Source organism: Electrona antarctica (genome assembly GCF_951216825.1).
Source record: "Electrona antarctica genome assembly, chromosome: 19".
Lineage (NCBI taxonomy): Eukaryota > Metazoa > Chordata > Actinopteri > Myctophiformes > Myctophidae > Electrona > Electrona antarctica.
Window position 1 is genome coordinate 20,896,784 of NC_136800.1, and position 25,742 is coordinate 20,922,525.

Here is a 25,742-nt window from a genome sequence, read left to right on the forward strand (position 1 = left end):
GTAGCCTTTCCAACATTCAGCCATTGGTCTTTGTCAGACATGTTAGTATCTTTTAGTGAATGCATTGTGGGAGTCTGTTGCAGTGTTGAATGCAATCTTTATTTATGTACAAGCACCTGTGTTTTCTTTGGACGTGTGTGTTCTATTTCTCATACACAGTTTTACCAACTGTGGGTATACTCCACCATGTTGCTTTCTTTCCCAATTGGTTGGTATAACATTTGTGGAACACATCATCACTTGCTGTCAGAGGCCGGTGGATGAAAAATGAAAGCATATTCTATGTTAATCTCTGCTTACTCATCTATCTATAGCCAGACAAACAGAGATAAATAGATGAGAAATAATTAGCTAGACTGTATACATAGACTAGTCATTGGTAAGACCAGTCATTAGTCCTACAACTACAACCTATCTCAAACCCTCACCCTAAACCTAACCTCCCACGGGGCAGCACACCTAAACCTAACCTTAACCCATGTCTAACAATGACTAGTCTAAACTAAGTATGCACCCCAGATATATAGGTCGATAGTCGATAGATAGATAGATAGATAGATAGATAGATAGATAGATAGATAGATAGATAGATGATTATCTTCTCTGTGTGTCTGTCTGTCTGTCTCTCTCTCTCTCTCTCTCTCTCTCTCTCTCTGTAAGGCCCTTCCCAACGGAGGAGAGCGTGGAGGATGAAGACATCTACACTAATCTGGAGGACATGATTGAGTATGTATGAGCCTTTTCTCTCTCCACAGGCCCATTACTTGCATTGGTTAAGTGTGATTACTTCACTGAGCAGTATACTAGTGCAACTGCACACACACCCTCCGCTAGCTCTCTCCCCAGGGGGTCTAGAAACCCATGTGCGATTTCCTTTAAAAAAAAGGTTTTGGCTTCATTTCTGTGTCATAGCGTCAGAGGAAACGAGTGAGTAATTCTGAAAATCTGCTGGTGTGTTTGCACACATCATACCCTGGAGGTGTATACGTGACAAGGATCACAGCGCTGCCATTGATGGACAGACAGATAATCAAGAGTGAATGGAGATCAGTTTTAGCAGTACACATACCGTTTGGTTCAGAAAAGACTGCTGAACCTCCTTTGTGAAGTAATATATTCTTCAATGTACAGTATGTGGCTTTCTGAAGTAGTAGTATAGTAGTCAATGACGGAGGTGTGTTGGGATGACTGACGAGCTACATTTAATTTACCAGTTAAAGTAACCTTTTGAATAAATTGTACTTAGAGCAGTTTCAATACAACGTACTGTTACACTTTTACTCAAGTAGCCTAATTATTTCCATTATTATTTTAAAGTAACAATACTTTTACTTCAGTTTGGTTTTTGACTACTTTATCCACTTCTGAAAGTTGATCCCGCCTAAAAGTGGGATTACATATAGTCTCTTACATAGTGTTTTCCAATTTCTGTTTACATTTAGTAATACATATATAGTAATATAGTAAAAGATATAGTGTAAACTAGATAATGCCGGTAGCATGGCATTGGAACAGTGGGCTATTATTCATAAACCTTATTTCTGGACACTTATGATATTGCACTGACTCTTAGAAATATATACTTTTGTTGTAAATATCCACAGGTTGACAAACTACAGTAGCTAAATGTTTTGGACACTTTGTTTTATATTGTGTACTGTAGATAATATCCATAGATATTCTACCCACGTTTGTTTTCCAAACATTCAGATCTGGTCTATACTGAAAGTCCCAAATAAATGAATAGATAAATATGAATTCTGAAAGCCACTGGAAAATGTGACCTTATAAAACTGATAGGATGTGCAGGGATGTGGTGGTGAGTGAGTAATGGGTGGTGTGTGGTTGCAGGTAAGCGAAGGAGAAGGTCATCTCCTCTTATATTGTACGGCTTCCCTATTTTGGGCATGTCATAAAATAGGCAAACATTTTGAGAAAATAGGCAAACATTTGGCAAAAATAGGTGAACATTCAGAGATAGATTAGCTATATGAGAAATCCACCACCAGGCAACACACAGGTTGTATATCTGCTATTTTTGAGAACCACTGTTCTAAACCACTGTTCCAAATCGTTTTCAGAAAAAAACTAAATTGAAAATGACATAATGCTTTTTAATGGGTTCATTATATTTCAAATATTCAAGTATTCAAATTACTTTCAAAATGGCAAAATGTCATTCATTCATTCATTCATTCGTGTGTGTGTGTGTGTGTGTGTGTGTGTGTGTGTGTGTGTGTGTGTGTGTGTGTGTGTGTGTGTGTGTGTGTGTGTGTGTGTGTGTGTGTGTGTGTGTGTGTCTGTGTGTGTGTGTGTGTGTGTGTCTGTGTGTCTGTGTGTCTGTGTGTGTGTGTGTGTCAGTATGAATTCCCCTGAGGAGGAGGAGGACTTGTACTCTTCGGTCTACAAGCTAGAAGAAGACTACGATGAGAGTGGAGAGATCTACGAAGACCTCATGAAGACCTCCGAGCATCTCCAGCCACAGGTACCACTCTCACACACACACGCACACACACACACGCACACACACGCACCTTCATGTTGAATTATTGAGACAAAACAAATCCCAAATCCATAACGTTCGTAAGTACATTTACTTAAGTACAAGTTTGAGGTATTTGTGCTTATTTCCAATTTCCAATACTTTTACGTCTACTCCATTACATCTTGGATCCAAATATTGTACTTTTACTCCACTACATTTATTTGAAAACTTTAGTTACTATAGTTACTTTGTAAATGTTGCTTATTATTACAAAACATGCATTAGCCACTTCATTTTGGCCATTTGAAAATAGCCGATCTACAAGCTCACAATGTGTTGCAATGCAACGCACTGTGAGCTTGTAGATCTGCTATTTTCAAAAGATTTATATTTTTTATTTAATTTTTATCCCACGATTTTGCAACCCATTTTTTCACCCAGTGTCAATTGTGACTAAATTTGACTGAGGGGCTGCCATTGGACAGTTTTGGAGATATGGCTTATAGAGTAATGTCTTGCAGAAAACAGTGATTTGAGAAAACAGGCTTGAAAGTTTCACTTCTGTGGTCTGACCGTCTCTTTACATTACACCTAGCTACATGTTTAAGCATTTATTTCATATTTACATGTTGATTTTTAGCTCTGACACTTATTTCAGACATGCTTGCCTGTGCTATTAGTTTGCGCGATGTCAGGTTCTCAGTCTGGTCACAATTGTCCCAGGATTAATGTAATCCTGGGTGCTACACTTCTCTGTCAACCTGGGGAGAGCAACAGACTGACCTCATGCTTCCTTTTTTTAATGAGGAGTCCAAGTCACTTCTTTTCACCTGACAGGGGGGAGTTTAGCGTGTGGAAGGAACATGTTATTCCAACCAGTTCCTTTCCCCTCCATCAGGCGCCCCGGCTGACCAGGGGGAGGCAGTTTAGCGACCAGGATTACGGCATGTTTTTTTTAGGGTAGAGGGTACCTATACCCTAGGGCAGTGTTTCCCAACCTGTGTGCCGCGGCACTTTACTGTGCCGTTTGATGTGTCTAGGTGTGCCGCCTGATTTGACCGAAAATAACACTAACCCTCCCCCGAAAGCAATATTATAGTACTGGGCTGCAGGCTTCCTATTGTTGCGTCGTTGTTGTTGTCACACGTCTAACCATTAGACGTGCGATAACGACGGAACAATAGACTCTACGACCCTCGGCCATTGAAATGTTAATGCAAAAGAGATGCGCGCTACATTTCGCGCATATGCACGTAGACAGCAGACACATACAGTCCTACATGTCCCGACCCAAACACTGAGGACTGAGGAGGTAAAGTAAACGTGACGTTGTTGTGATTAAACATAATGTGCCACGAAAAATAGCTGTCCAACTGTCCAAGTGTCCATACATGATCGCCTCGTTCGGCCAACACACTATATCTCCCTCCCTCCACAGAAGTGCAGTGATGCCTGATTTATTCTTCGTCGTACACGTGTTCCATGCTGAAAATGGCTGATTTACAAGTTCACAACGCGCTGCGGACGCAACGCGTTGTGAGCTTGTCGATCAGCTATTTTCAGCACGTGGAAATATGCAGGCTGTGAGAACTGAGACCCTTCACAATAAAAGCATGCAGCTTTCACAAGTTGGCCCATAATAAAGACAAGGAAAAGGATTAAGAATTAGGTGGCATTTCACATTGCATAATGAGCTATTTTTTAAAGGAATTAATTTTTTATTATTAAATCCCCTAAAGTTTTTTTATTCAATAAAGTCTGAGGTTCTATATGGCTATGGGCTGTGGTACTGTGGTAATAATAATAATAATAATTCAAAAAAGAAAGAACGAAAAAGAACTAAAATAGTTGAACCATGAACTTTAGTTCAAAATATTGAATGATGAATATATAAATATATTAAAAAAAAATATATATATATATATATATATATATATATATATATATATATATATATACACTGTATATATTATATACACATACATACACATATGTATGTATATGTATATAGATAGGCCTATACACCGTATATCTAGGTGTGCCCTGAGATTTTTAGGCTATGAAAAGTGTGCCCTGGGACAAAAAAGGTTGGGAAACACTGCCCTAGGGGAACATGCAAACTCCACACAGAAAGACCCTTTCGCCAACCCTACCTCGGGTATGGACACTGATGACGCAGAGGAGAGAACACACCCCCAGCACCCACAGCATCCCGAAGCGGGAATCGAACCCAGGCAGGAGTCTAGCTGTGAGGCGACAGCGCCACCCAGATATTTATACATTTGAAATGGAACAGTCTGCATAATGAGTACTTTTGGTACTTTAAGTACATTCCGATGCCAATACTTTTGTACATTTAGAACTGGACTTTTACTTGTAACAGAGTATTTCTATATTGCAGTATATATTGATACTTTTACTTAAAGGTGTAGTGAAAGTTTTTCACACTTTTAGACCATATCCGTGGTACCTAACAATGGATGCCAAAAAAATGGGCAAATTGTCATTTTCTATATCAGTTTTTATATCAAAAGTTCATAAAAATATATTTGTTATTACTTCCTGAAAACGAAAACGTGCTGCGTGATGACGTGTCGAGGCCCACATCGATAAAAGCCAATAAAAATGAAGCTCACCCGTTTAATTCCCCATATGTGCGCATCCGTGCAGCACAGCTGCTATTGATTACAGAAATCCTCAGTTTTTATTCCCATTCAAGATAACATCCGACCAGACAGTGTATTACTCGGTTTCAACTTAATCATCACGCTAAAATATGTATCTGAAAACATTATAGGGTAGAAATAAGCCACATAACAGTAAACTGGTACAGCTGGCCGTCTATCTGATTTGTAAACAAACACACACCACGCTGCTGCGTATAGCATAGCAACCGTCCCTAGCTACCGTCCCATCGCCTGAAGGATGCAACGCTCTGATTGGTTCAGAAACTTCAGACCGGTGTTTCAACTTGAAACCGTTTGAAACTTCAAAATAAAATGTCCACCATTTCCGTTGCACTGCACCTTTAAGTGAAAACGGACCACCGTGTACCTGCAGAAGCAGCTGGAGAGAGACGTCAGGAGCTGCTGCCTGATGGAGATCAAACAGACGGAGGAGAAATATTCAGAGACTCTGGAGTCCGTAGAGAAGGTATAAAACACGGGTTCCCAAACAGTTAATATCAAAGTCACACAGAGGTGAAAGCGTTCTGAATGTCCCGCTGAGATTTACCAAGCCCCCAGTAAGGCTATCCAACGTTGAAGCTGCCACTACCTACTGGCGAAAAGTGGAAATGCAGCACGTTCATGGAGGTGGACGGACGTTCATGATGTCATGTGCGTAACGTGTGTCATCCCAGGACCTCACATTTGAGGTCTGGGCTTAACTTCCACCCATTCGAGCCATTGAGTTACAATTTTACAGTATTCCGGGTGCTTCAAAACACCACTGAGCAACTTCCGGCGAAATTAATAGCGGGGGGGGGGGGATATTAACCACCCAAACAGTTAATATCAAAGTCACACAGAGGTGAAAGCGTTCTGAATGTCCCTCTGAGATTTCCCCAAACAGTTAATATCAAAGTCACACAGAGGTGAAAGCGTTCTGAATGTCCCGCTGAGATTTCCCCAAACAGTTAATATCAAAGTCACACAGAGGTGAAAGCGTTCTGAATGTCCCGCTGAGATCTACCCACCCGTTGTTTCTTCTTTATTGCAGTATTTCCTCATTCCTTTGAACAAGTTCCTCTCCGTGACAGAAATCGACAGAGTTTTTACCAACCTCACGGTAAGTTATCGATCACTGGTTTTCAACCCTTTTCATATTGATGTTGTACACTGGTGGTACCATTAGGAGAGATAACTGGTGGTACCATTAGGAGAGATAACTGGTGGTACCATTAGGAGAGATAACAGGCTAAAATAACAATTCTTCTACATTCTCTAATTGTGTAGACTTCTTGTAAATTAAGTAATGCAGATGTTTAACAATAATTTAACTCTTGACAGCGTTTTTTAGAAAAAGGCTGATGTACACCTGGAAAGGTTGGTGACAGCTGCGTAGGACAAAGTGCATATCATCAAAATGGGATCTCTGAATAACAAAGAAAATGACCCGCACACTGTCAGGAACTTGTGTGCTCTTTATTCAACGTTGCGGTCGTTAGACCTTCATGAGGACATACAATGTTGTCTGTCAAGAGTTAAAGATCTATAAGGGTCTATTTGGTTACCAACTCTCCATCATTTAGCTGGGGGGACCACCTGGAACCCCCTCAAGGACCACTGGTGTCGGACAACGTAAGCATTACTACTAATGACTTCCCTCTTTGACATCATGCAGGACCTTGTCAAGGTGCACAAGAGCCTGGTGGTGGACGTGCAGGACTCCATCGTCAACAAGAACGCCTTAAACCTCTACCAGGTCTTCATCGCCTACAAGGACAGGTAGCTGTCAGCGACTACTACTAGACCTGTATGCCATATACCTGTATGTATGTATGTATGTATGTATGTATATATATATATATATATATATATATATGTATATATATATATATATATATATATATATATATATCATACAAGGGCAACTGGCCACCTTCATTTTATGTGGCGCGCAGGCTAATATCGGAATAATGATATATTATTGATTTCAGCTGTTCCAATTCCAAACATGCAAACATGACCCGCTTTAATTACTTAGTCAGTAGCTTAAAGCTGCTATAAGCAATAATATGTCAAAATTTGAATGACCTTTTGACATATGACACCCAGCAATGGGTAGAACACTCCCAAACAAGAATTCGTCTCTGTGACACATCTAGGGGCTGCAATCTGCATTCAAAGATTTTCATAGAAGCTTTGTCATTGGTCAATTTGTGAAAGTCTGCTTCCTGATTGGTTAGTCATTGCGACCGGGTTTTTTTTCGACCAATGACAAAGCTTCTAGGAACATCTTTGAATGCAGATTGCGGCCCCTAGGTGTGTCACAGAGACTACATTTGTTCGGGAGCGTTCTACCCATTGCTATTTAAGTTAATAAAGTTTACATAAGTAAACTAAATGCATTTGAAATTACATAGAAATGGATTCCAATTAAAAAAGAGCTAAAACTATTCAGGATTCAAATAAAAAAAATAGCAAAAATAGCAGATCTACAAGCTCAAAACGTGCCGCACTGCAACGTGTTTTGAGCTTGCAGATTGGCTATTTTTTATATAAAATCTAAAATGACAGATGCTTCCCTGGTTTTAAATGGATTATGCCCTTGTTGTCTGCCAAAGATAAAATAGCAGATCTACCAGTTCACACAAGCTTTTTTATGATTATTGATCATTTGTGTGCCTATTAATGACACGCCCCAAAATACGGATGCCATGTTGAAATGGACATAATTTAAAGAATGTCTTTTGAAATATGTTTATGATCCCTTAACGATCAAACACTGTTGTCTCTGCCCTGCAGACTGCTCATCTATGGTATCTACTGCAGCCGAGTGGAGTCGGCCATCGCCGCTCTAGACCTCATCTGTAAGGAGAAGGTGGATGTTCGACTGAAGCTGGAGGTCAGACATATTCTGAACACTGTTTTAATTAAGGAATATGACTTACTAAACTCACCACATCTCAGCAGCCCTGTTACACACACATTTTGCATGTACGCTTGTAGATCTGCAATTTGTCCGTTTAAGGTTTATGGATAAAATCGGTAAAACTCCAGCAGTTCTTCTTCGACGGGACATCTCACAGAGGCTTCTCTGCTTGTCTGGCCAGCTGTGGCAAGACCTTCCCGAGCTGATTTAGCATGCAGAGAAAACATCTCAACTCGCTCATAGTCATTGGCTCTGTATCTGGGTCGATGCCACTGACAGAGGCCTAGAAAGATCACCTACAGTATGGCTCTGACAGGTGACATGTATCAATGCTCAGAGTGACGCCTTCCGTTTGGATCTTCTCTTGTGTTTCGGCCTCACACCAGCACATCGTCCACATGGCAAACGACACCCTCGAACCCTTCTGTGACCCCCGTTACCATTCTGTTCTGAAAGTGTTCGGGGGCAGATGCTATGCCGAAAGGTAGACAGACATCTAAAGTAATAGCTCCAGAGTAAAAGGGGAAGATAAGATAGCTGTACAAATTGGCGTTGTTAAGGCACGCCTGGCAACATTTTGTGTTGCGTGTGATTTCACACCAGAATATGCAGTATAAGATCACATCTGGGCCTCCACTGCTGTTCTGATAGAAGATACAATACTACTGGGGGGTACTGGGGGAGTGTTCCTTATTTCAATGTGCTTTATACATTTGATGTCGACACCCACATATGATTAAACCCAAGGATTTCTGGGACTGTTCCAGAGGGGAGGATCTACCACTCAGCCAGCAGTGTCTTGGGGAAGGTAATGAGATATTACAGAGTTGGACCAGTGACATCTACAAGTTTGACACCACCACAATGGTCTGGTCATTAATTAACACCAGATTCTCTCCACCACATGCTTCAAAGTCACTCTGCCTTTGATTGGGACAAAGATGTATATAGTTGGGGTTCTTGCCCCAACTATATACCGCCATACTACAGCGACAACATCATTGTGTTTGACACAGACTGGGCAGTATTATGCGTGTCTTAAGTACCAGGTCTTATTACTTAACTTAAGACCTGGAGGCGTGGACACGCATAATACTGCCTAGAGAGTCAGAGACCAACTTCTGTCTAAACACAGATTCTATACAGCATCTTCCAGAAGGACGCTGGAGTCATTCAACCTTTACCTACAATGGAGAGCTGTACATATTTGATGGCTGCAACTGGGGCCGTACGTACCTTCAGTGATCTGTGTAAATTCAGTCCGGAAACCTCCTGAAAGAAGGTTGAACCCAAGAGAAAAGGCCCATGTGCATGATGTGCAATGTGTGGTATGTGCTCTTGCATGGTAGGAGATCGTATCATCCTTGTTGGAGGAGACAAACACGGAGTCCACAACACACCCACTGATGACCTCGTGGCTAGTGCACATCTTAGACTTGAGTCCTAGTCTGAAGACGCTATGTAAGCTAGCAGTTATTCAATGCGGTCTGGAGCAGTCTTAACTCCCACACAACATCAGGTGGGAACTAGTAACTGGGAGCCACAATCAACAACAGCATAACTAGAAAATACTGTTCCTGAAGTTAGCGAGCAGTGAGCCCACCATAATAATAAGAGTTATTGACAAAACAAAACTTTTGATGATTTTGAATATTTTATTTTGCTTTAATCCGTGAATATACTGTTTTTAATAGATGAAAGGCCTTATGTGCCAGTAAGTGGATAGGTAACAGGTAAAAATAGATGAAGAGTGTTGTCGTGATATGTTGTGGTACAATGTCCTGCTCTTGTTTAATGGTTGTTGTATTTGCTATAGGAGTGTTCTAATAGGGCCAACAACGGAAAGTTTAAGCTGAGAGACCTCCTGGTCGTTCCGATGCAGAGAGTCCTCAAATACCATCTCCTTCTGCAGGTATACACTTTCAATCTGTATTTATTCAGCGAATATCTGCAGCAGTGCAGGTATACGCTTTCAATCTTTATTTATTCAGGGAATATTTGAACAACACTCTGTATCTGTGTTATTTTAAAGGATTATTATATACTGTTCAAGAAATCGTGTCAATTTGTGTCGTTGCTGTCCAGAAGAAACCACCTAGCTCCATTTTATTTTTATTTTTTGCATAAATCAATGCTATTGAACACCCTTTACATCTTTGGTTAAAAAAATATTGAACCTTTGATAACTCACGAATAGATTTAACCAATATTTATTATAGAATCAGAATACAAGTGTGCATATAATATATTATCTTGGTGTTCGGCTCTGCTGCAGTTTTCTCCCTGCTCAGCACAATTAAACACCATCATTAAACATAAAGAGCAGGGAGATAGATATACAATAACAACCCCCTGGGGAACAGAAATAACAGAGCCCACCGGTGGTGCTGGGGTGGTGGTGGGAGCAAACAGTGCATAACAACAACCAGGAACCATATGCAGAAGGAAGGCAGGAAGAATGCATGCAGTCTAGGTGAGGCGTTATTATTTATCCCACCTCAGTTCTAGGAAAGCCCTGCTGTGATTGGCCAGTAGTCGTTGTGATTGACAGTTCTCGTTTTTGCGACCAGTCATTACTCCTACAACTACAACCTATCTCAAACCCTCACCCTAAACCTTACCTCCCACGGGGCAGCACACCTAAACCTAACCTTAACCCATGTCTAACCAATGACTAGTCTAAACTAAGTATGCACCCCCCTAAACCTAACCCGAACGGCCTAACCTCAGTAAAACCATGCCTTCCCGGGAGCCAATCAGACACATGGTGAGGCGGGTCTACCCTAGAACGTTGGTGGGATTCATAATCACGCCTAGGTGAGCTTAAATACCCCGCCCAATTGGTCAGCTGACTGCCACATCAGCGAATGACATGTGGGTCTTGCAAACACTGTATACACCCACATAGTAATGCAGCATATTAACCCCTCGAATACATTTATGTCCCTTGAGCATAGCATGAACCCGCTCGAGTATATCTGAATGGACTAACTCCGCAAGATACGTATCATAAGTATTTTTGTACCTTATATGGTGTGTGGGCTCCATCCATCTTTCCTCTTTAGCCCAGCATCCACATGTAGATGTGCTTATTGTACCTCTGTGCATGCGTGCGTGCGTGCGTGCCTGCGTGTGTGTGTGTGTGTGTGTGTGTGTGTGTGTGTGTGTGTGTGTGTGTGTGTGTGTGTGTGTGTGAGATGGGGGGGTCGGTGGCCAAATACATATTTATTTTTGACGGTCCTTGAGATGAAAAGGTTTTGAGCACCACTGATGGTGTTGTTCAGAGAACAGTTTTAGAAGACATTTTGTGGAATCGGCCTCAGGTCTTAATGGGTTAAACATTCATAGGTACTATTACACACCCGGGAGGCCTTATCCAGGATACGTGTTATGTCACTCCTCTCTAGTGTTAACATGCACTGCTATTTTGTTATTGACCTTTTCTAACAGCTGTTTGTCATGTCATGCTCAGAATGACCACATGAGGGCGACATCCTCCATGTTTTGCTCCGTTCACCAACTCAGTGTCACTGCAAAAAAAAGAAAGAACAGGAAAAAAGAAAATGTCCAAGTCCAAGTGACTCTTGTCGAGTCATTTAATCTTAAATATAATCCTAATCTTAATATTGTCAAATTCTAAATATTTGTTGACATATGTGCCTATTTTTTTTAAACAAAATGTATGTTCTTGTCCTGAGGAGGAAGGATGATCTCTCTACCTCTCTCTCTCTCTCTCTTGAAAATAAGAATTCACACTTTTCATTATTTTGAAAGAGAATGGGACTAAGAAATCATAATATGTGGTATTTTTTTTGGTTTTATTGCTGGGTATTAACTAAATATTTTCATTCTGTTTTCCAAGAAGTGAATGTGATATTGTTTATTGATGTTTTTGGTGTCTCATAATCCCGGCTCTTATGACAAGTCACGGAAATAAAGATGCATTCGCACGCACGCACGCACTCACGCACGCACGCACGCACGCACGCACGCACACAGAGAGAGAGAGAGACCGACAGAAATAGAGAGTCAGAGAGAGAGACCAGAAACCAGGCCCAGTCCACTGCTGTGAAAGTGAAGCATTTATAATATAACACAAATCTGGTATGGGGGTTTGAGATGAAAATATTTGAGAGCCACTGGTTTAAACGATTAGGAAACGAGTCCAAATAAACCACAACTACCAATATTTACAAGCGACTCTACAGAAGAGATAAAAAACAAAACAAACAAAAAAATTGTGCTTATAATAAGCAGACGTGGCAACACTGACTGATAAGTGCATGACAGTGACCCGCAGCCTCCACAGAGACACACACTGTAATGAAAGAAGTACTCACGTTTTTAATATACCTATATTTGATACATACCGTTTTGGTATAAGTCCTATATTCAAATCTTTACTTGAGTAAAAGTACAAAGGTATTGTCTTGTCTTTTCTTCTCTCCAAACTTTCTTTAATAAAACTGGACCTGAGCTGGCTATGTACATGCAACGTTTTTTCAACGAGAAGAGAGGGCAGTCTAAGCCTAATCAATAAATGCACCACATCTCTCTGTCTGTACGTCTGTCCGTGTGTACGGCTGTAATGCACGTAACTCGAGAACCGTTCGCCCCACTGACTTCAAATTCGACACACCCGTTCCACACCCCCACAGGGAGTGCAGGGCCTGGTGTCGAGTCGGTCAGACCCACGGTTGTCCAGAACCGCCACAAAAGGCCTCTGCCCGGGCTCTGGACAGGGCCCCCCGCCCGAGCTCCATATATGGAGCTGGCCTGTTCTGACATCACAACACTCCATATTTGGGCAAGCCTGACACAGAACTCCATATATAGGAATAAAGGGACACAGAGAGACAGATACAGAGATCTCCATATATGGGCATAAAAGGGACACACAGACAGATGGGTGGAACGGGTATTCTGACACGGGTACAACGGGTATTGCATAGCCGGGTGGGGCATGGATCTCCAACTTCCATTGTTACCGACTTGGTGCTCTACAGCCGGGCACCGGTCTAGTTAATTTATAATCTGAAGATGGCCGCGGCTTGCATATAGTCAATAGAGGAACCTGATTGTTTACAATTTTCAATTTAAGCATTTAGCAGACGCTCTTAATCCAGAGTGATTTACAGTAAACATGAACAACACATGGTAATACATCAATTACATAAAACAATTTAATCAACAATATAGCTAAGAACCTAACATCCATCTAACAGTAGAATATCTGTACGATAAAACTATGAGTATACACTAAAGAGTGCTATGTCTACATAAAATGCTATCTAAATTACATAAATTGAGTCTTTGCATATGCCTGTAAGGTTGTCGAGGCTAGGGCAAGTGCTACGGCAAGCGCTACAGGCTAAGATGGAATCTGAAGAGGTGGGTTTTCAGACTAGGGCGGAAGATTGGGAGTGAGTCTGCAGTTCTGATTGCAATGGGAAGTTCATTCCATAGTTACAATTTACAATTTAAAGGCTCTATACCTCATTTTATACTCTTGGATATTCTAGAAGCCACAAGCGTAGGCCCGCATTCTGGGATGGCAGTATTCTAGTAATGGGGTACAATGATGAGCTCTTTAAATATGATGGTGCCTGTCTGCTGGACCATTAAGGGCTTTATAGACGAGTACAATGATTTTAAATTCTATTCTATACTTCACAGGGAGTCAGTGGAGTGCAACTAAGCATCACTAATCTGGTGTTATTCGTTTAGTGTTAGAAAGCCACATAAAACATCATGTTATCCCCCTTTTCTGTTGGATGGATAGAATTATCAAACCTTGTGTCTCCTGCATGGGAAACAAAATATCCCCCCTGGCCAAAAGTTTGACATTTCTTAACCACATGAATCCTATATACCATCCTTATCCTGGGCATTGTCATAATAGGCAAACAATGCACGGACATAGCTGATCTACAAGCTCACAATGTGTTGCTTTGCACCTTGTGAAGCTATTTCCGGCAAAGACATTTTGGTGGAGAGGGGAAAAAAGGAGGGGACCAACTAAGTATCCACCTATGGTGGGACCCGGGGCAATTGACGGCTATTTAATTTTTAAAGTTGGTTAGTTTGACCCAAATGACAGCAGTACCGACTGCTGTTCCACTCTCATCATTTCTTCTCCTCTAACAGGAGCTCGTCAAACACACTCTCATCATTTCTTCTCCTCTAACAGGAGCTCGTCAAACACACTCTGGACGACGCGGATAAGAGCAACTTGAAGACGGCGCTGGATGCCATGAAGGTACGGTATAAGTGCTGTGTTTATAGTAAATGGAGGGCAGTCGTTGCTATTTTGGCGTGTTCACAAGGAATCACAAGGAAGGAGAGGTCTGCCTCTCTGGTTCTGAGCTGTGTGTGCTGGGATTGGATAACCATGCATTTCTCACTTCTACTCTCTGTGGGTGTGAAGTGAGGAGAGAAAAGAAAACATAGCCTTGGCTTTACTTTGCACCTGTCACCGTGTCACATGTGGCCCCTTCGTGCCTCAAAACATTTTAACGTTTTGTATAGTGTCCAAAAAATGCCATAGCCAATGTTGGGAAATCAAACATGTTATTTGTACATTTAACATTGATCTTACAATAAATGTAGGCAATCCAAGTACATATACGTCTGTAATCCATTTAAAGTGCTCTCTCTCTCTCTCTCTCTCTCTCTCTCTCTCTCTCTCTCTCTCTCTCTCTCTCTCTCTCTCTCTCTCTCTCTCTCTCTCGTGTGTGTGTGTGTGTGTGCGTGCGTGCGTGCGTGAATCAGGACCTTGCTCAGTATGTTAACGAAGTCAAAAGAGACAACGAGACACTAAGGGAGATTGACCAATACCAGCGCTCAATTGAAAACCTGGTAAAACCCATGCTTGAATGACTTTCGTATAACTGTTTGCTCTCTTGTTTATTATGTTATATTGAGGCGATGTAAAACATTTCTTATTTTCTTGTTTTTCTGTCGTGTGTGCCAGTTAGTTTCTTAGTTCTTCTGTGCATGTGGATGTGGGTCAGCAGACTCTCAGTCATAATGAAGACGAATTGACTTGATCTGACTTTGTTTACCGAGACACTGCGCGGAACATTACGAGCAGCTGTTGGCTGTTCCACAGTGGTGGAAAAGTGGACTAAGTATATTTACTTAAGTGCTGTGCATAAGTACAATTTTGAGGTATTTGTACTTTACTTGAGTATTTCCAATTTCCAATACTTTTACTTCTACTCCACTACATCTCGGAGGCAAATATTGTACTTTTTAACTCCACTACAATTATATGAAATTATTATATAGTTACTTCATAGATTTTGATTATTATTACAAAACATACATTAACACTTCAGCCCTATATACATTTCGGACATTTGAAAATAGACAATCTACAAGTTCACAATGCGTCACATCTGCTATTTTCAAAAGCTTTTTATTCATTTGAAAACATCTGAAATGGTACATTCTGCACAATAAGTACTTTTACTTTTGGTACTTTAAGTAGGCTACATTTTCATGCCAATACTTATTTTACTCAAGTACATTTTGACTTCCAGACCTTTACTTGTAACGGAGTATTTCTACTATACATGGCAGTATTGATACTTTTACTTAAGTAAAACATTTGAGTACTTTTTCCACCACTGCCAGTAGAACAGCCATCCTTTTAACAGTGTTGCCTGAGGATCAGGTGCTGTCCGTGGTGCTGAACTCTGTCCTCATAGTGCCGGCTCGTCCTGTGGAAATGCTCAACATACCTTAATGGCGGTCAAAGATTGTGACTCCACAGTACATTTAAGCAGTAGAAAGTTGCTGAGAAAAGTCAGTGTTCTGAAATATACTAGTTTTGCTTAATCTTGGTATAGTCACACTACTTAATTGGTTCTACTAGTCCTTACCTTAGAGTATATATGAATAGAGACGGCACCCAGAGGAAACCCTGAGGCGAAATGGACATAGTGGTCGAATTTGGTATTGCAGCGCTGGGCCAAACTCATGAACGCGCTGGTCTGTTGACTATCATTGCGCACGTTATCATTGTGCATGATGACACGTGAACGCTGTTTCAGTGCAATGATAGTCAACGGCCAGTGCGTTCATGAGTTTGGCCCAATCAATCCCAGAATGCACTCTGTTCCTACCCGGAAGGAGGAGTGAAATCGCCTTTGAGCAACTTAATGCAAATGGATGGGAGGAGAAATCCGGTGCCGTCTCTATTCATATATACTCTAAGGTCCTTACCCGTTCTGAATATATGAACAGCAAATGATATACTCTCATCCTTTTAACAGTAGAGAGTACTCTCTACTGCCCCATCTGGCGGGGTCAGGTTAATATAAGGAAGTGTAGGCTACAGACAGAAGGGCGGACAGACAGAATGACTGACATACATTTTTCGGTGCATTTATAGATAGATAGCAGCCTACTGTATGTTGCATTTTTTAATACTAACCACAAACTCCTCGTTCTCTGCTTTCAGAAAGAGCCCCTGATTACCTACGGTCGGCCTAAAGGGGATGGAGAGGTACGTGTGGTCTCCATGAACCTTGACAAGAAGAAACAGTTTAGGTGAGATGCATTCCTCTTTTAATAGTGATGAGTGGCTCGCTGCTTGTGAGCTGGACCGGGCCATCTGATACAGTCCTGCTTGGGTACAATCATTGGCCACAATCATATCTATTATACATTTGAAAACATGTGCCCAAGCCCAGGAAAGGAACATAAAGTCCAAAAAACCAGCTACTACGTCACTGACACGCTGCAACACGCTGCAACACACACTGCAACAACACACTAACACGACACAGTCTTACCCTCCGCGTCGATCCACGGCTATCTCCTCATGTCGCGCCGCACGGCCACACTCAACAACACCCGCGTAAAAACAGTCATTGCACTGCCACTACAGCCGACTCCCGTCCACACTCACAAACAACAGCAATATCAATAATAAACACAAACACGCCACAAGCACCGACACCCCCGCCTAATTTGTTGCCACGTCTATGCAAACAAGCACAGAAAAAATGCCATTCAACACGCTACTTACAACTCGCTTACAATTCGCAGACCTGGCAACACTGCATCCCGTGATTCCACTCTTTTCATTGGCTGCGCCGCCAACATTGTCAAACATTGTTGCCACGTCTATGTAAACAAGGCCGCAAACCCTGACTTCCTACAGCCTACAGCCTATACTTTCACACACTACCACTCGCTTACAATACGTGGACCTGGCAACACTACATCACCCCCTCCCCATTGGCTCAAAACCCCACCACGTGACCCACGTGTGTTTCGTGTTACCTTTCACACTTCCGGAAACACTACCGGAAGTTACACGGTACACACACACACACGCACACACACACACACACACGCACACACGTGCGTGCGCGCGCGCACACACACACACACACACACACACACACACACACACACACACACACACACACACACACACACACACACACAGTGTACAGCCTGCCGGAAACCAAAAGTAGAAGAAGACGAAGAACAACAACACAGGTTCTACACTGATTCTAACTTGGATGGAGAGCGCCGCGATTACATACACAGTTACAATCATGCAAACACGACCGCGTCGACACCTGGCGTGGTACAATCGGGACGAACCGAGCCGCATATATGGATAACAACAACAACACTACACGCACACGCTGCAACAACGCGCTGCAACACAAAACGTAAGTCACGTATGTAACTATGGTTCTATGAATCCTGGATGACTGCTTAACACTGGATGATTGGCGTCCAGTGTTAAGCACTTACAGTCAGTAAGGATGAAATAGAACAGCTGTGTACAACGCAGTGTCACTGCAGACACGTGTGTGTGTGTGGTGTGTGCGTGCGTGCGTGCGCGGGGGGGGGGGGGGGGGAATTTGGATCGCCTCGCGATGCAGCTGAAATGGCACACACACACACACACACACGCCACAAAACGCTAATAATAATAATAATAATACACAATTACAACACTACACTAATCATAACAACAGTACAGAACAGTACAGTACACATGAGTACAGTACAGAAAGAAAGCTCACATCAGAATATTAATCCATGTAATAATAATAATAATAATAAAACATAATAACACAACACTAATAACTATAATATCAACAGTACAGAGAACAGTACAGTACATCAGAATATTAATCCATGTAATAATAACAATAAATAAGCACACAACACTAACAACAGTACAGAGAACAGTACAGTACACATGAGTACAGTACAGTACAGTATACTGTTCCTGCGCCTTGCCATGCTCTTTCAATCATAATAATAATAATAAATAACAACACTACACTAATAACAACAATAATATCAACAATACAGCGAACACTACAGTACACATGAGTACAGTACAGTACAGAAAGAAAGCTCACATCAGAATATTAATCCATGTAATAATAATAATAATAATAATAATAAATAATAACACAACACTACTAACTATAATATCAACAGTACAGAGAACAGTACAGTACAGTACATCAGAATATTAATCCATGTAATAATCATAATAATAAAAAAACACTAATACAACAGTACAGAGAACAGTACAGTACAGTACACATGACTACAGTACAGTACAAAGACTTACAGTACAGTACAGTACAGTATACTGTTCCTGCGCCTTGCCATGCTCGCTTTCATACGCACATACACAAAACCAAACAGGGCCACTCAGCCAGCTTGGCAACTTTGCGCTTTCCAAGCAAATGCATAAATGAAAACATCATGGGTTGCCATTGCCTTCTTCCCATTTGCGACGCATCGCGTTAGGATGAGCGGGCCGAAGGCCCGCGAAATTCTAGTAGTACAACAAAACGTAATTTATGTAATTTTGTCACTTAAAATATTTTCGGAGTGGACCAGGGAGAATGTCTTTCGCTAACTAATAGTGTATTGCAGGCACATTTTCTTGTTTGACGTGGCTGTCATCGTATGCAAGAGAAGGGGAGACATCTACGAGTTGAAAGACATCCTTCACTTCAACGTCTATAAGATCACCAACAACCCCACCTCTGACAAAGAGGGCAAAAAGGTCAGTGGTCTGTGGGGACACAACGCGTTCATTCTAAGATTGACCCCGACGTGGGATCGAGGACACCCCCGGGGTCCTTGAGGTGGTGCCATGGGGTCCCCAGCCAAATGATTAATAGTTTAGGAACCAACTGGGCCCTTATGGGGTTCCATTTGATCCGAGGCCTGATGCATATCGAACTGGAGGTCCCTGAAATTAAAAGGTTTGAGAATCACTATGTTAGAGAAGAATATAAATAATTTCATTATATGGCCCTTAGAATAACATTTGCTTTTACCAATATGCCGGTAGTTGCATCACCAGTTTGAGCAAACATTCTTAAGCCAAACATGTCAGTGTAGAAAATGACGGGTGTCATAATACACTGCAAATCATGTAGTGCTAATTGAACGCTGCGGGTTATGCACTCTTAGTTAGATGAATACTGCAGAATTCTGCCGTATGGTGTGCAGTGATAAAAGACGTGAGACTGGAGGGAGCCACTCCAAGCTTTGCGTCTGCCGTGCCGACATGTCCTTGAGCAATCATTGAATTCAAAGCTCCTACAGTAGCAGCACTGCTCTGTGAAGTCTAGTTTACCTCTATGTATACACAGTTATGGTCTAGACGGGCCTCACCGACACACATTGGACCCATTAACACCTGAGACCAATTCTAAAAATGTCTTATAAATCCTAAATGTTTTCGGAAAAACATATGCTGCTATATCAGTGGTGCTCATACCTTTATGCTGCTATATCAGTGGTGCTACCTTTTCATCTCCCCAACTCCATCTCAAAATATTTTGTTCCAGGGAGCCCCAGAGGAGAAGATATGTGTTAAAAATCCCAAATGTTTCAACATTTTCCCAAAAATGTAGATATCTTTCAAATCATTAAAAAAAACAAAAAACAAATGTACAAGCTTGCAGCGCAGCACAAAGCGATGGGCTGTGAGCTTGTATATCTGCTATTTTTGAACGGCCAGCGCAAACATCTAAAATGACATGCCTTCCCTCAGTCAGGCGAGGAAAACTCCCCCCCAAAAATGTGAATAAACTGTATTGTCAGATCACTTTTGCAGGTGCAAAGAAGTTGTTTTTTGTGCGAGCTCCATGGCTTTGGTTGTTTTCAGAAAGAGACAAGAAAAGGAGAAGGTGAGTGGGTGACAGGGAGAGCAAGGAGGAAAATAATTATCAAACAAAAGATATCTACATATTTACACATGGCATATCCAGCTGGTACAGCATGTACATGAGGTTAGACATAAGGTGAATGAACATAGCAGGAGGTATGTGCAAGGTATTTGGCATTAAGCCATTCAAACCATGCACAAAAGCATCTGTGTAACCACTTCAACCATTGTTTCATACTTTGGCTATTCAAAATCATGAATATTTGTGCGAATCTTTGAATATAAATTTGATTTTGAATAGATTTATTTTGAAGTGAACATTTTTAACTCAAATATTTGAGGGTCCCTGGAACAGAATATATTGAGATATTGGTGGTATAGATACATATATAATTTAGGGGGTCCTTGACATGAAAATATAGCAACATACGTTTTTCAGAAAACTGGTAGGATTTAGACGACCTCTTTAGAATTGCCTCAGGTCTTAATGACTTAAGGTGCAAACAAAGAGTATCAGCACATGGTATGAGATTAAAGTGCCCGCAAACTAAAATGAGAACCCTTGAAGGCCCTAGCTAGCCTATAGCACATGTAGACCACAGAGCAGACATGTCCCTTCCTCTATCCCTCTCCAGTGGGTGTCTGGGAACAGCCAGGATCACTGTCTATTGTTGACCTGTGGGGTGGCTGAAGAAAATTACAATCACTCCCTATGGGGATTGAGACCATATGAAATAAGACTTGGTCAAAATCTAGTATATGGCCGGACCGTGTTTGAAATGCTGGAAGGCTTATATTTTACTGGGATGGGACAGAGGCTGTGCGAGTTCATCCAAACTGAACAATTCTGTGGGCACGAAACTCGCTACAGATGTGCCATTCCAACTCTTCTAGCTTTCCTGATCTTTTCCTGACGTTTTCCCTGCAGGTTTTATTCACTACAAAATAAAATAATACAAAAAAGACAGAACCTGGCAGGATTCTGATTACAATTTTATTTTGAATGACTTAATTCAAATGAATTATGTTTTTCTTTGAATTTGCACATTTTAATTTGTTGTATTTTTCTGATTTAAGGTTTATTTAACTTTAAAAAGCGACCAACCATGCACATTGATAAACATGAGAGAACATAGATGCACCATGTGAATGTGCCAGATGTAACCCGGCTTTTAATCTGAAGTCCCTGGGCAGGTTGATGGATGAAGAAACATAAAAGAGCATACATAACACATTATGCACAGACAAAATGAGTAAAACTATATGCTAACATTAAAATGCATTATAGGCAGCATAACAGCAATCCAGCATTCAAACATAGGAATATAACTCTGCAGGATACCCCATAAAGTGTGGGATGCATCTACGTAATATGATATATCATAATATATGACAGGACAACATTATTTCTCAGTGAAGTCAATACATTCCTCCCATGTTCCACTCTTCTTGAGAGACCTCTCAAGAAGAGTACCTCTACCCCGGATTTATGCTAGTGCTGAAATGTACATACCCTGAAGAAGGCAATGTGTTTGTCGAATCGTTGGTAACCCAATAAAATGTATTTTTGGTATCGTGACTACGAGCTGTGCGACCTCTCCTTTCTATTTTAAAGTTTGTCTGCCGTGGTCAGCACCTCCCTACTTTTGGTGTGCGCTCCTACCTTTTTGTTTGCTTTCAGCTTTGAGTGCTGAAATGTTTACCATTGGGCTAATAAAGCCTGCCTGTTTGCTTAGGGTATAAATTGAATCTTGACCATCATGTCTGTGTCTAGGTGAGACATGACCTTTGACACGGTCTAACCGTCTCAATAGAAGAGCAGGGTTTTCTGCAGCATTGCAGAAACTCATATTGTGCTCTTTCAATATGCTCTTTCACGTCAATATAATTATATCGTTTGCAAATAAGAAAACAAGGTATCTGAAAATAACCTGTGATATGTCACGTCAGCGATACGCGGCAAGTTTGAAGCCGATCGATCTGACGCTTCTCGAGAAATGCGCGAGACATACTGACACGTGCTGACACGCAGGCACGCACACAGAGATTCCAGTACATACTTGGGAACAACAAGTTCGGGAACGAAGCAAGTTGGAAATTCATGCCCCACACAGTTATACAATACGCACTGTACCCGTTGTGGGTGAGTGATGTCTCTTTTATGACCATGTATGGGGTTCCGATGGCATGCTCAAATATTGTGTCTAGGACAGTCTAATACTTCACTGCTATGACATCAGGTTACTCCTTATATGGGCATTTGCAGATTTAGCAATACTTTTGAACATTGAAAAATAAAAGCAGAGAACACTGCTGTGTAGGACATGAGGAGGGTTCTAGAGGTTCTAGTAGGTGGCTTCATCCATACTGTCTGCTGCAGAGTCCTCTCCATTGTCAAAGTATGACATGATATAGTCCGTCTCCTCCTCCAGCTCCTCTTTGGCTTCTAGATCCTCCTCCTCTGCCTGCTCCTCATTATCCTCATCTGCAGAGTTTTCCATCTCTTCTTTCTTCTCCAGTTGGGAAAGAACCTCCTCCTCGTTTGCCACGATGGATTTCTTAAGCGCTTTGACTCGAGGTGGACCTACCAGAGCTTTTCCCAGAGAGGTTCTCACTTTGATGCGGAGCTCCTTGGGCAACCGGCTCCAGTCTGGCCTCCATTCCACGGTGCTGTCTCTGGGCTCGTCGGGCCGGTGTCTGTCAGAATACTTCTCCGCGTCTGTCCTTGGTGCGGCTACTTTGATGTAGAAGGGGAGGTTCTTGCAGGCAGCTCTCAGCTCCTGCTTCAGGTCCAACATGTACCCCACATCCAGCCCTGTGTGTAACGGGACCGGCTGGGCTGTCAGGGGAGGGAACCGGGACGGAGGCTCCATGGCGCTTGGAGGTACTTCTCCTCTACCGATGCCCAAGGCCTCCTGCAGGTTGATGGATGTGTTGGCTCTGCCACCTCGTCCAGCCATGCTGCCGATCCTGAATTAAACAAAACACCTTGACTCAGCTATGAACGATGGTAATCGATAATCTATAATAGAACTATGATCACATCACTGTGGCTGATCTACTGGTGATATGGACGGGGACATGCTGTCAGTGCAAATCAGTGTTGTTAGGCAACAGTTATGTCCATATGTGGACATGGCTGACATCACAGTTTGCAAATCGGTGCTGTATAGGCATACCAGAGCTTGATCAATGAGAGAGACAGGGAAATAAATAAAGCTCAATTTGAAATGAATTGAATATGCTGTATATATATTTTTGAGTGGTGTAAACCACTCCTACAACTGGCTTTGTTAGTTTGTCTGTCTGTCTGTTCGTATCAAAAAATGAGCATGGTTGCTATGGCCACCCAGTTCACACGGGTGTGATTTTATTACGTCAGACATTACGTCAGACCACAGCTGATCAGTCTATATAAGACCTTACACCACTCAGTTCACACAGGTGTGATTTTTTTATTGCGACTGCAGGTCGCAATTACTAGGAAATCGTGCATTTCCCGTCAGTCATTCATTCAGTCAGTCAGTTGGTTGGTCGGTTACCCTAGTGACATCACGTGACATCATCAGGGATGTCATCAATATTAAGCCCAAAAATCAAGAACCTCATAAATGGAGCTAGGTTTCCTCCCGACAGCAACAATATGTTGATCTGATCTCGCCTTTAAGATGCGTTCAGACCTGAATATATACTGTATATTCGCCTCGGTTCGTCCCGTTTGTACCGTGGCAGGTCGCGCCTTTAGGCGTATAGCCTACATCATATAACATTACATATAAAACTGTACATATGGAGTGGCACAGCGCTTGACCGGCTTACTGAGTGCAGTGTTGCACTTATTGAGTCAGCTGATAACTCACCTAAGCTGATATCTTCATTGGTGAGCAATTTTCTTTTCATATCAGCAAACTCATACCCTCATGGTGTATGTTGGACGTCAGCCAAGCCAGGATTGTTTGTGACGCTGCGCTGTTGATCTACGTCTTCAGCAACTGGCGTGGGATTAAGATACACATCCCCTGAAAGTAGAGGGTGACAACTTTAAGTATCTAATTTAGAAAGTTTCCACGACATTTTAGTATTATTTATTATTTATTTATATTGAGCTTGCCTGGGTGTGTTAAACTATACTGAATTCGCAAGCACCACAACATATCAGTGAGTAATCCTCTAATGAATCAGATTGGTTTTGATTACATTGATTACATTATAGTCTGGCATTGACTGTAGGAACGATTTTGAAAACTGATACGAAAAGGTTGGTTATTATTAGGATAAGCTACATCCCATAGCCTGAAAGGACGATTGTGTTGTGATTGCCTAGAGTGGTTTGTTGTTAGGCCAACCGGCCGAGCCGACCAATGAACTTACTGTCACTCAGACCATGTCTTTTGCAAAATATTGTATGGCTGACCTTGCGATTCAGCCAAAAGAAACAAAAAGAATAACACAGGCTTTCTCACACATTTTTAAATAATATATATATTTTCTTACTGAAACAAATGAGGCAGTCTGATTCATACTGTTTCATGTATGCGTCTGTGGCAGGGTCATGCTCTCCTTTATTCTCATGGGGAAACCGGCAAAGTTGATTATAAAACCCCAGCTATAGGCTGCACTTTTCCTTCGCTATGTGGATTTTTAAACAACAAAGCTTGTCTTTGCCCTACGGGTGCATTTTGCCAGACAGCGTGGTGGTGCTGCAGTGGACTTGTTGATGCCTTGTTGATGTATAGTCACAGATGGTGCCTTCTCACTCCAATGCTGATTGCTAATGTAAGACTGACAGCTTGCCAGGGAGGGACCGCTCGCTCGCTCTCTGGTGCTTTCTTCTCTTTTGTGAGCATATTGTGCATTGTGTTTGCTGCATGTATGGTGACATGTTTATGTTGGAGCACGTGTCTTTCTGTCTGTGTGCCCCTGTCATCGCGTGTGATGTGATTTGCTGTGTGTGTGTGTGTGTGTGTGTGTGTGTGTGTGTGTGTGTGTGTGTGTGTGTGTGTGTGTGTGTGTGTGTGTGTGTGTGTGTGTGTGTGTGTGTGTGTGTGTGAGAGTGTGTGCGTGTGTGCGTGCGTGCGTGAGTGCGTGCGTGCGTGCGTGCGCAGTGGTGGAAAAAGTACTCACATTTGTACTTAGTAAGTTAAGGTATCAATACTGCAAAGGTCTAAAGATGTATGTCAAAATCTACAAAGTAACTATAGTAACTAACGTTTTCTCATACATGTAGTGGAGTAAAAAGTACAGTATTTGCCTCTAAGATGTATAGTGGAGTAGAAGTTAAAGTATTGGAAACTGGTGTGTGTGTGTGTGTGTGTGTGTGTGTGTGTGTGTGTGTGTGTGTGTGTGTGTGTGTGTGTGTGTGTGTGTGTGTGTGTGTGTGTGTGTGTGTGTGTGTGTGTGTGTGTGTGTGTGTGTGTGACTGTGTGTGTGTGACTGCGTGCATGCGTGCATGTCATGCCTATAGACTAGGTCACTGACATAATGTCT

At 41.9% G+C, this 25,742-nt stretch overlaps 2 protein-coding genes across 3 annotated transcripts in view; one reads left to right on the forward strand and one right to left on the reverse strand.

Moving 5' to 3' along the window:
- Positions 1-25,742, forward strand: part of LOC306942923 (guanine nucleotide exchange factor VAV3-like) — a gene marked incomplete at its 5' end in the record, with an annotated part of 69,842 nt that overhangs the window by 9,010 nt on the left and 35,090 nt on the right. For both annotated transcript variants that reach the window (XM_079529107.1, XM_079529108.1), the window contains 11 exons: positions 661-726; positions 2,362-2,485; positions 5,546-5,638; positions 6,206-6,274; positions 6,830-6,933; positions 7,954-8,053; positions 9,897-9,992; positions 14,271-14,339; positions 14,852-14,938; positions 16,548-16,636; positions 19,010-19,142. In XM_079529107.1, coding sequence (XP_079385233.1) covers positions 661-726; positions 2,362-2,485; positions 5,546-5,638; positions 6,206-6,274; positions 6,830-6,933; positions 7,954-8,053; positions 9,897-9,992; positions 14,271-14,339; positions 14,852-14,938; positions 16,548-16,636; positions 19,010-19,142 — 1,030 coding nt within the window. The remainder of the gene's footprint in view (positions 1-660; positions 727-2,361; positions 2,486-5,545; positions 5,639-6,205; positions 6,275-6,829; positions 6,934-7,953; positions 8,054-9,896; positions 9,993-14,270; positions 14,340-14,851; positions 14,939-16,547; positions 16,637-19,009; positions 19,143-25,742) is intronic.
- Positions 22,601-23,215, reverse strand: LOC306943729 (DNA-directed RNA polymerase III subunit RPC7-like; the record flags this gene model as incomplete). Its single annotated transcript, XM_079530257.1, has 1 exon — positions 22,601-23,215. The coding sequence occupies one exon, from the start codon at positions 23,213-23,215 to the stop codon at positions 22,601-22,603; it is 615 nt and encodes a 204-aa protein (XP_079386383.1).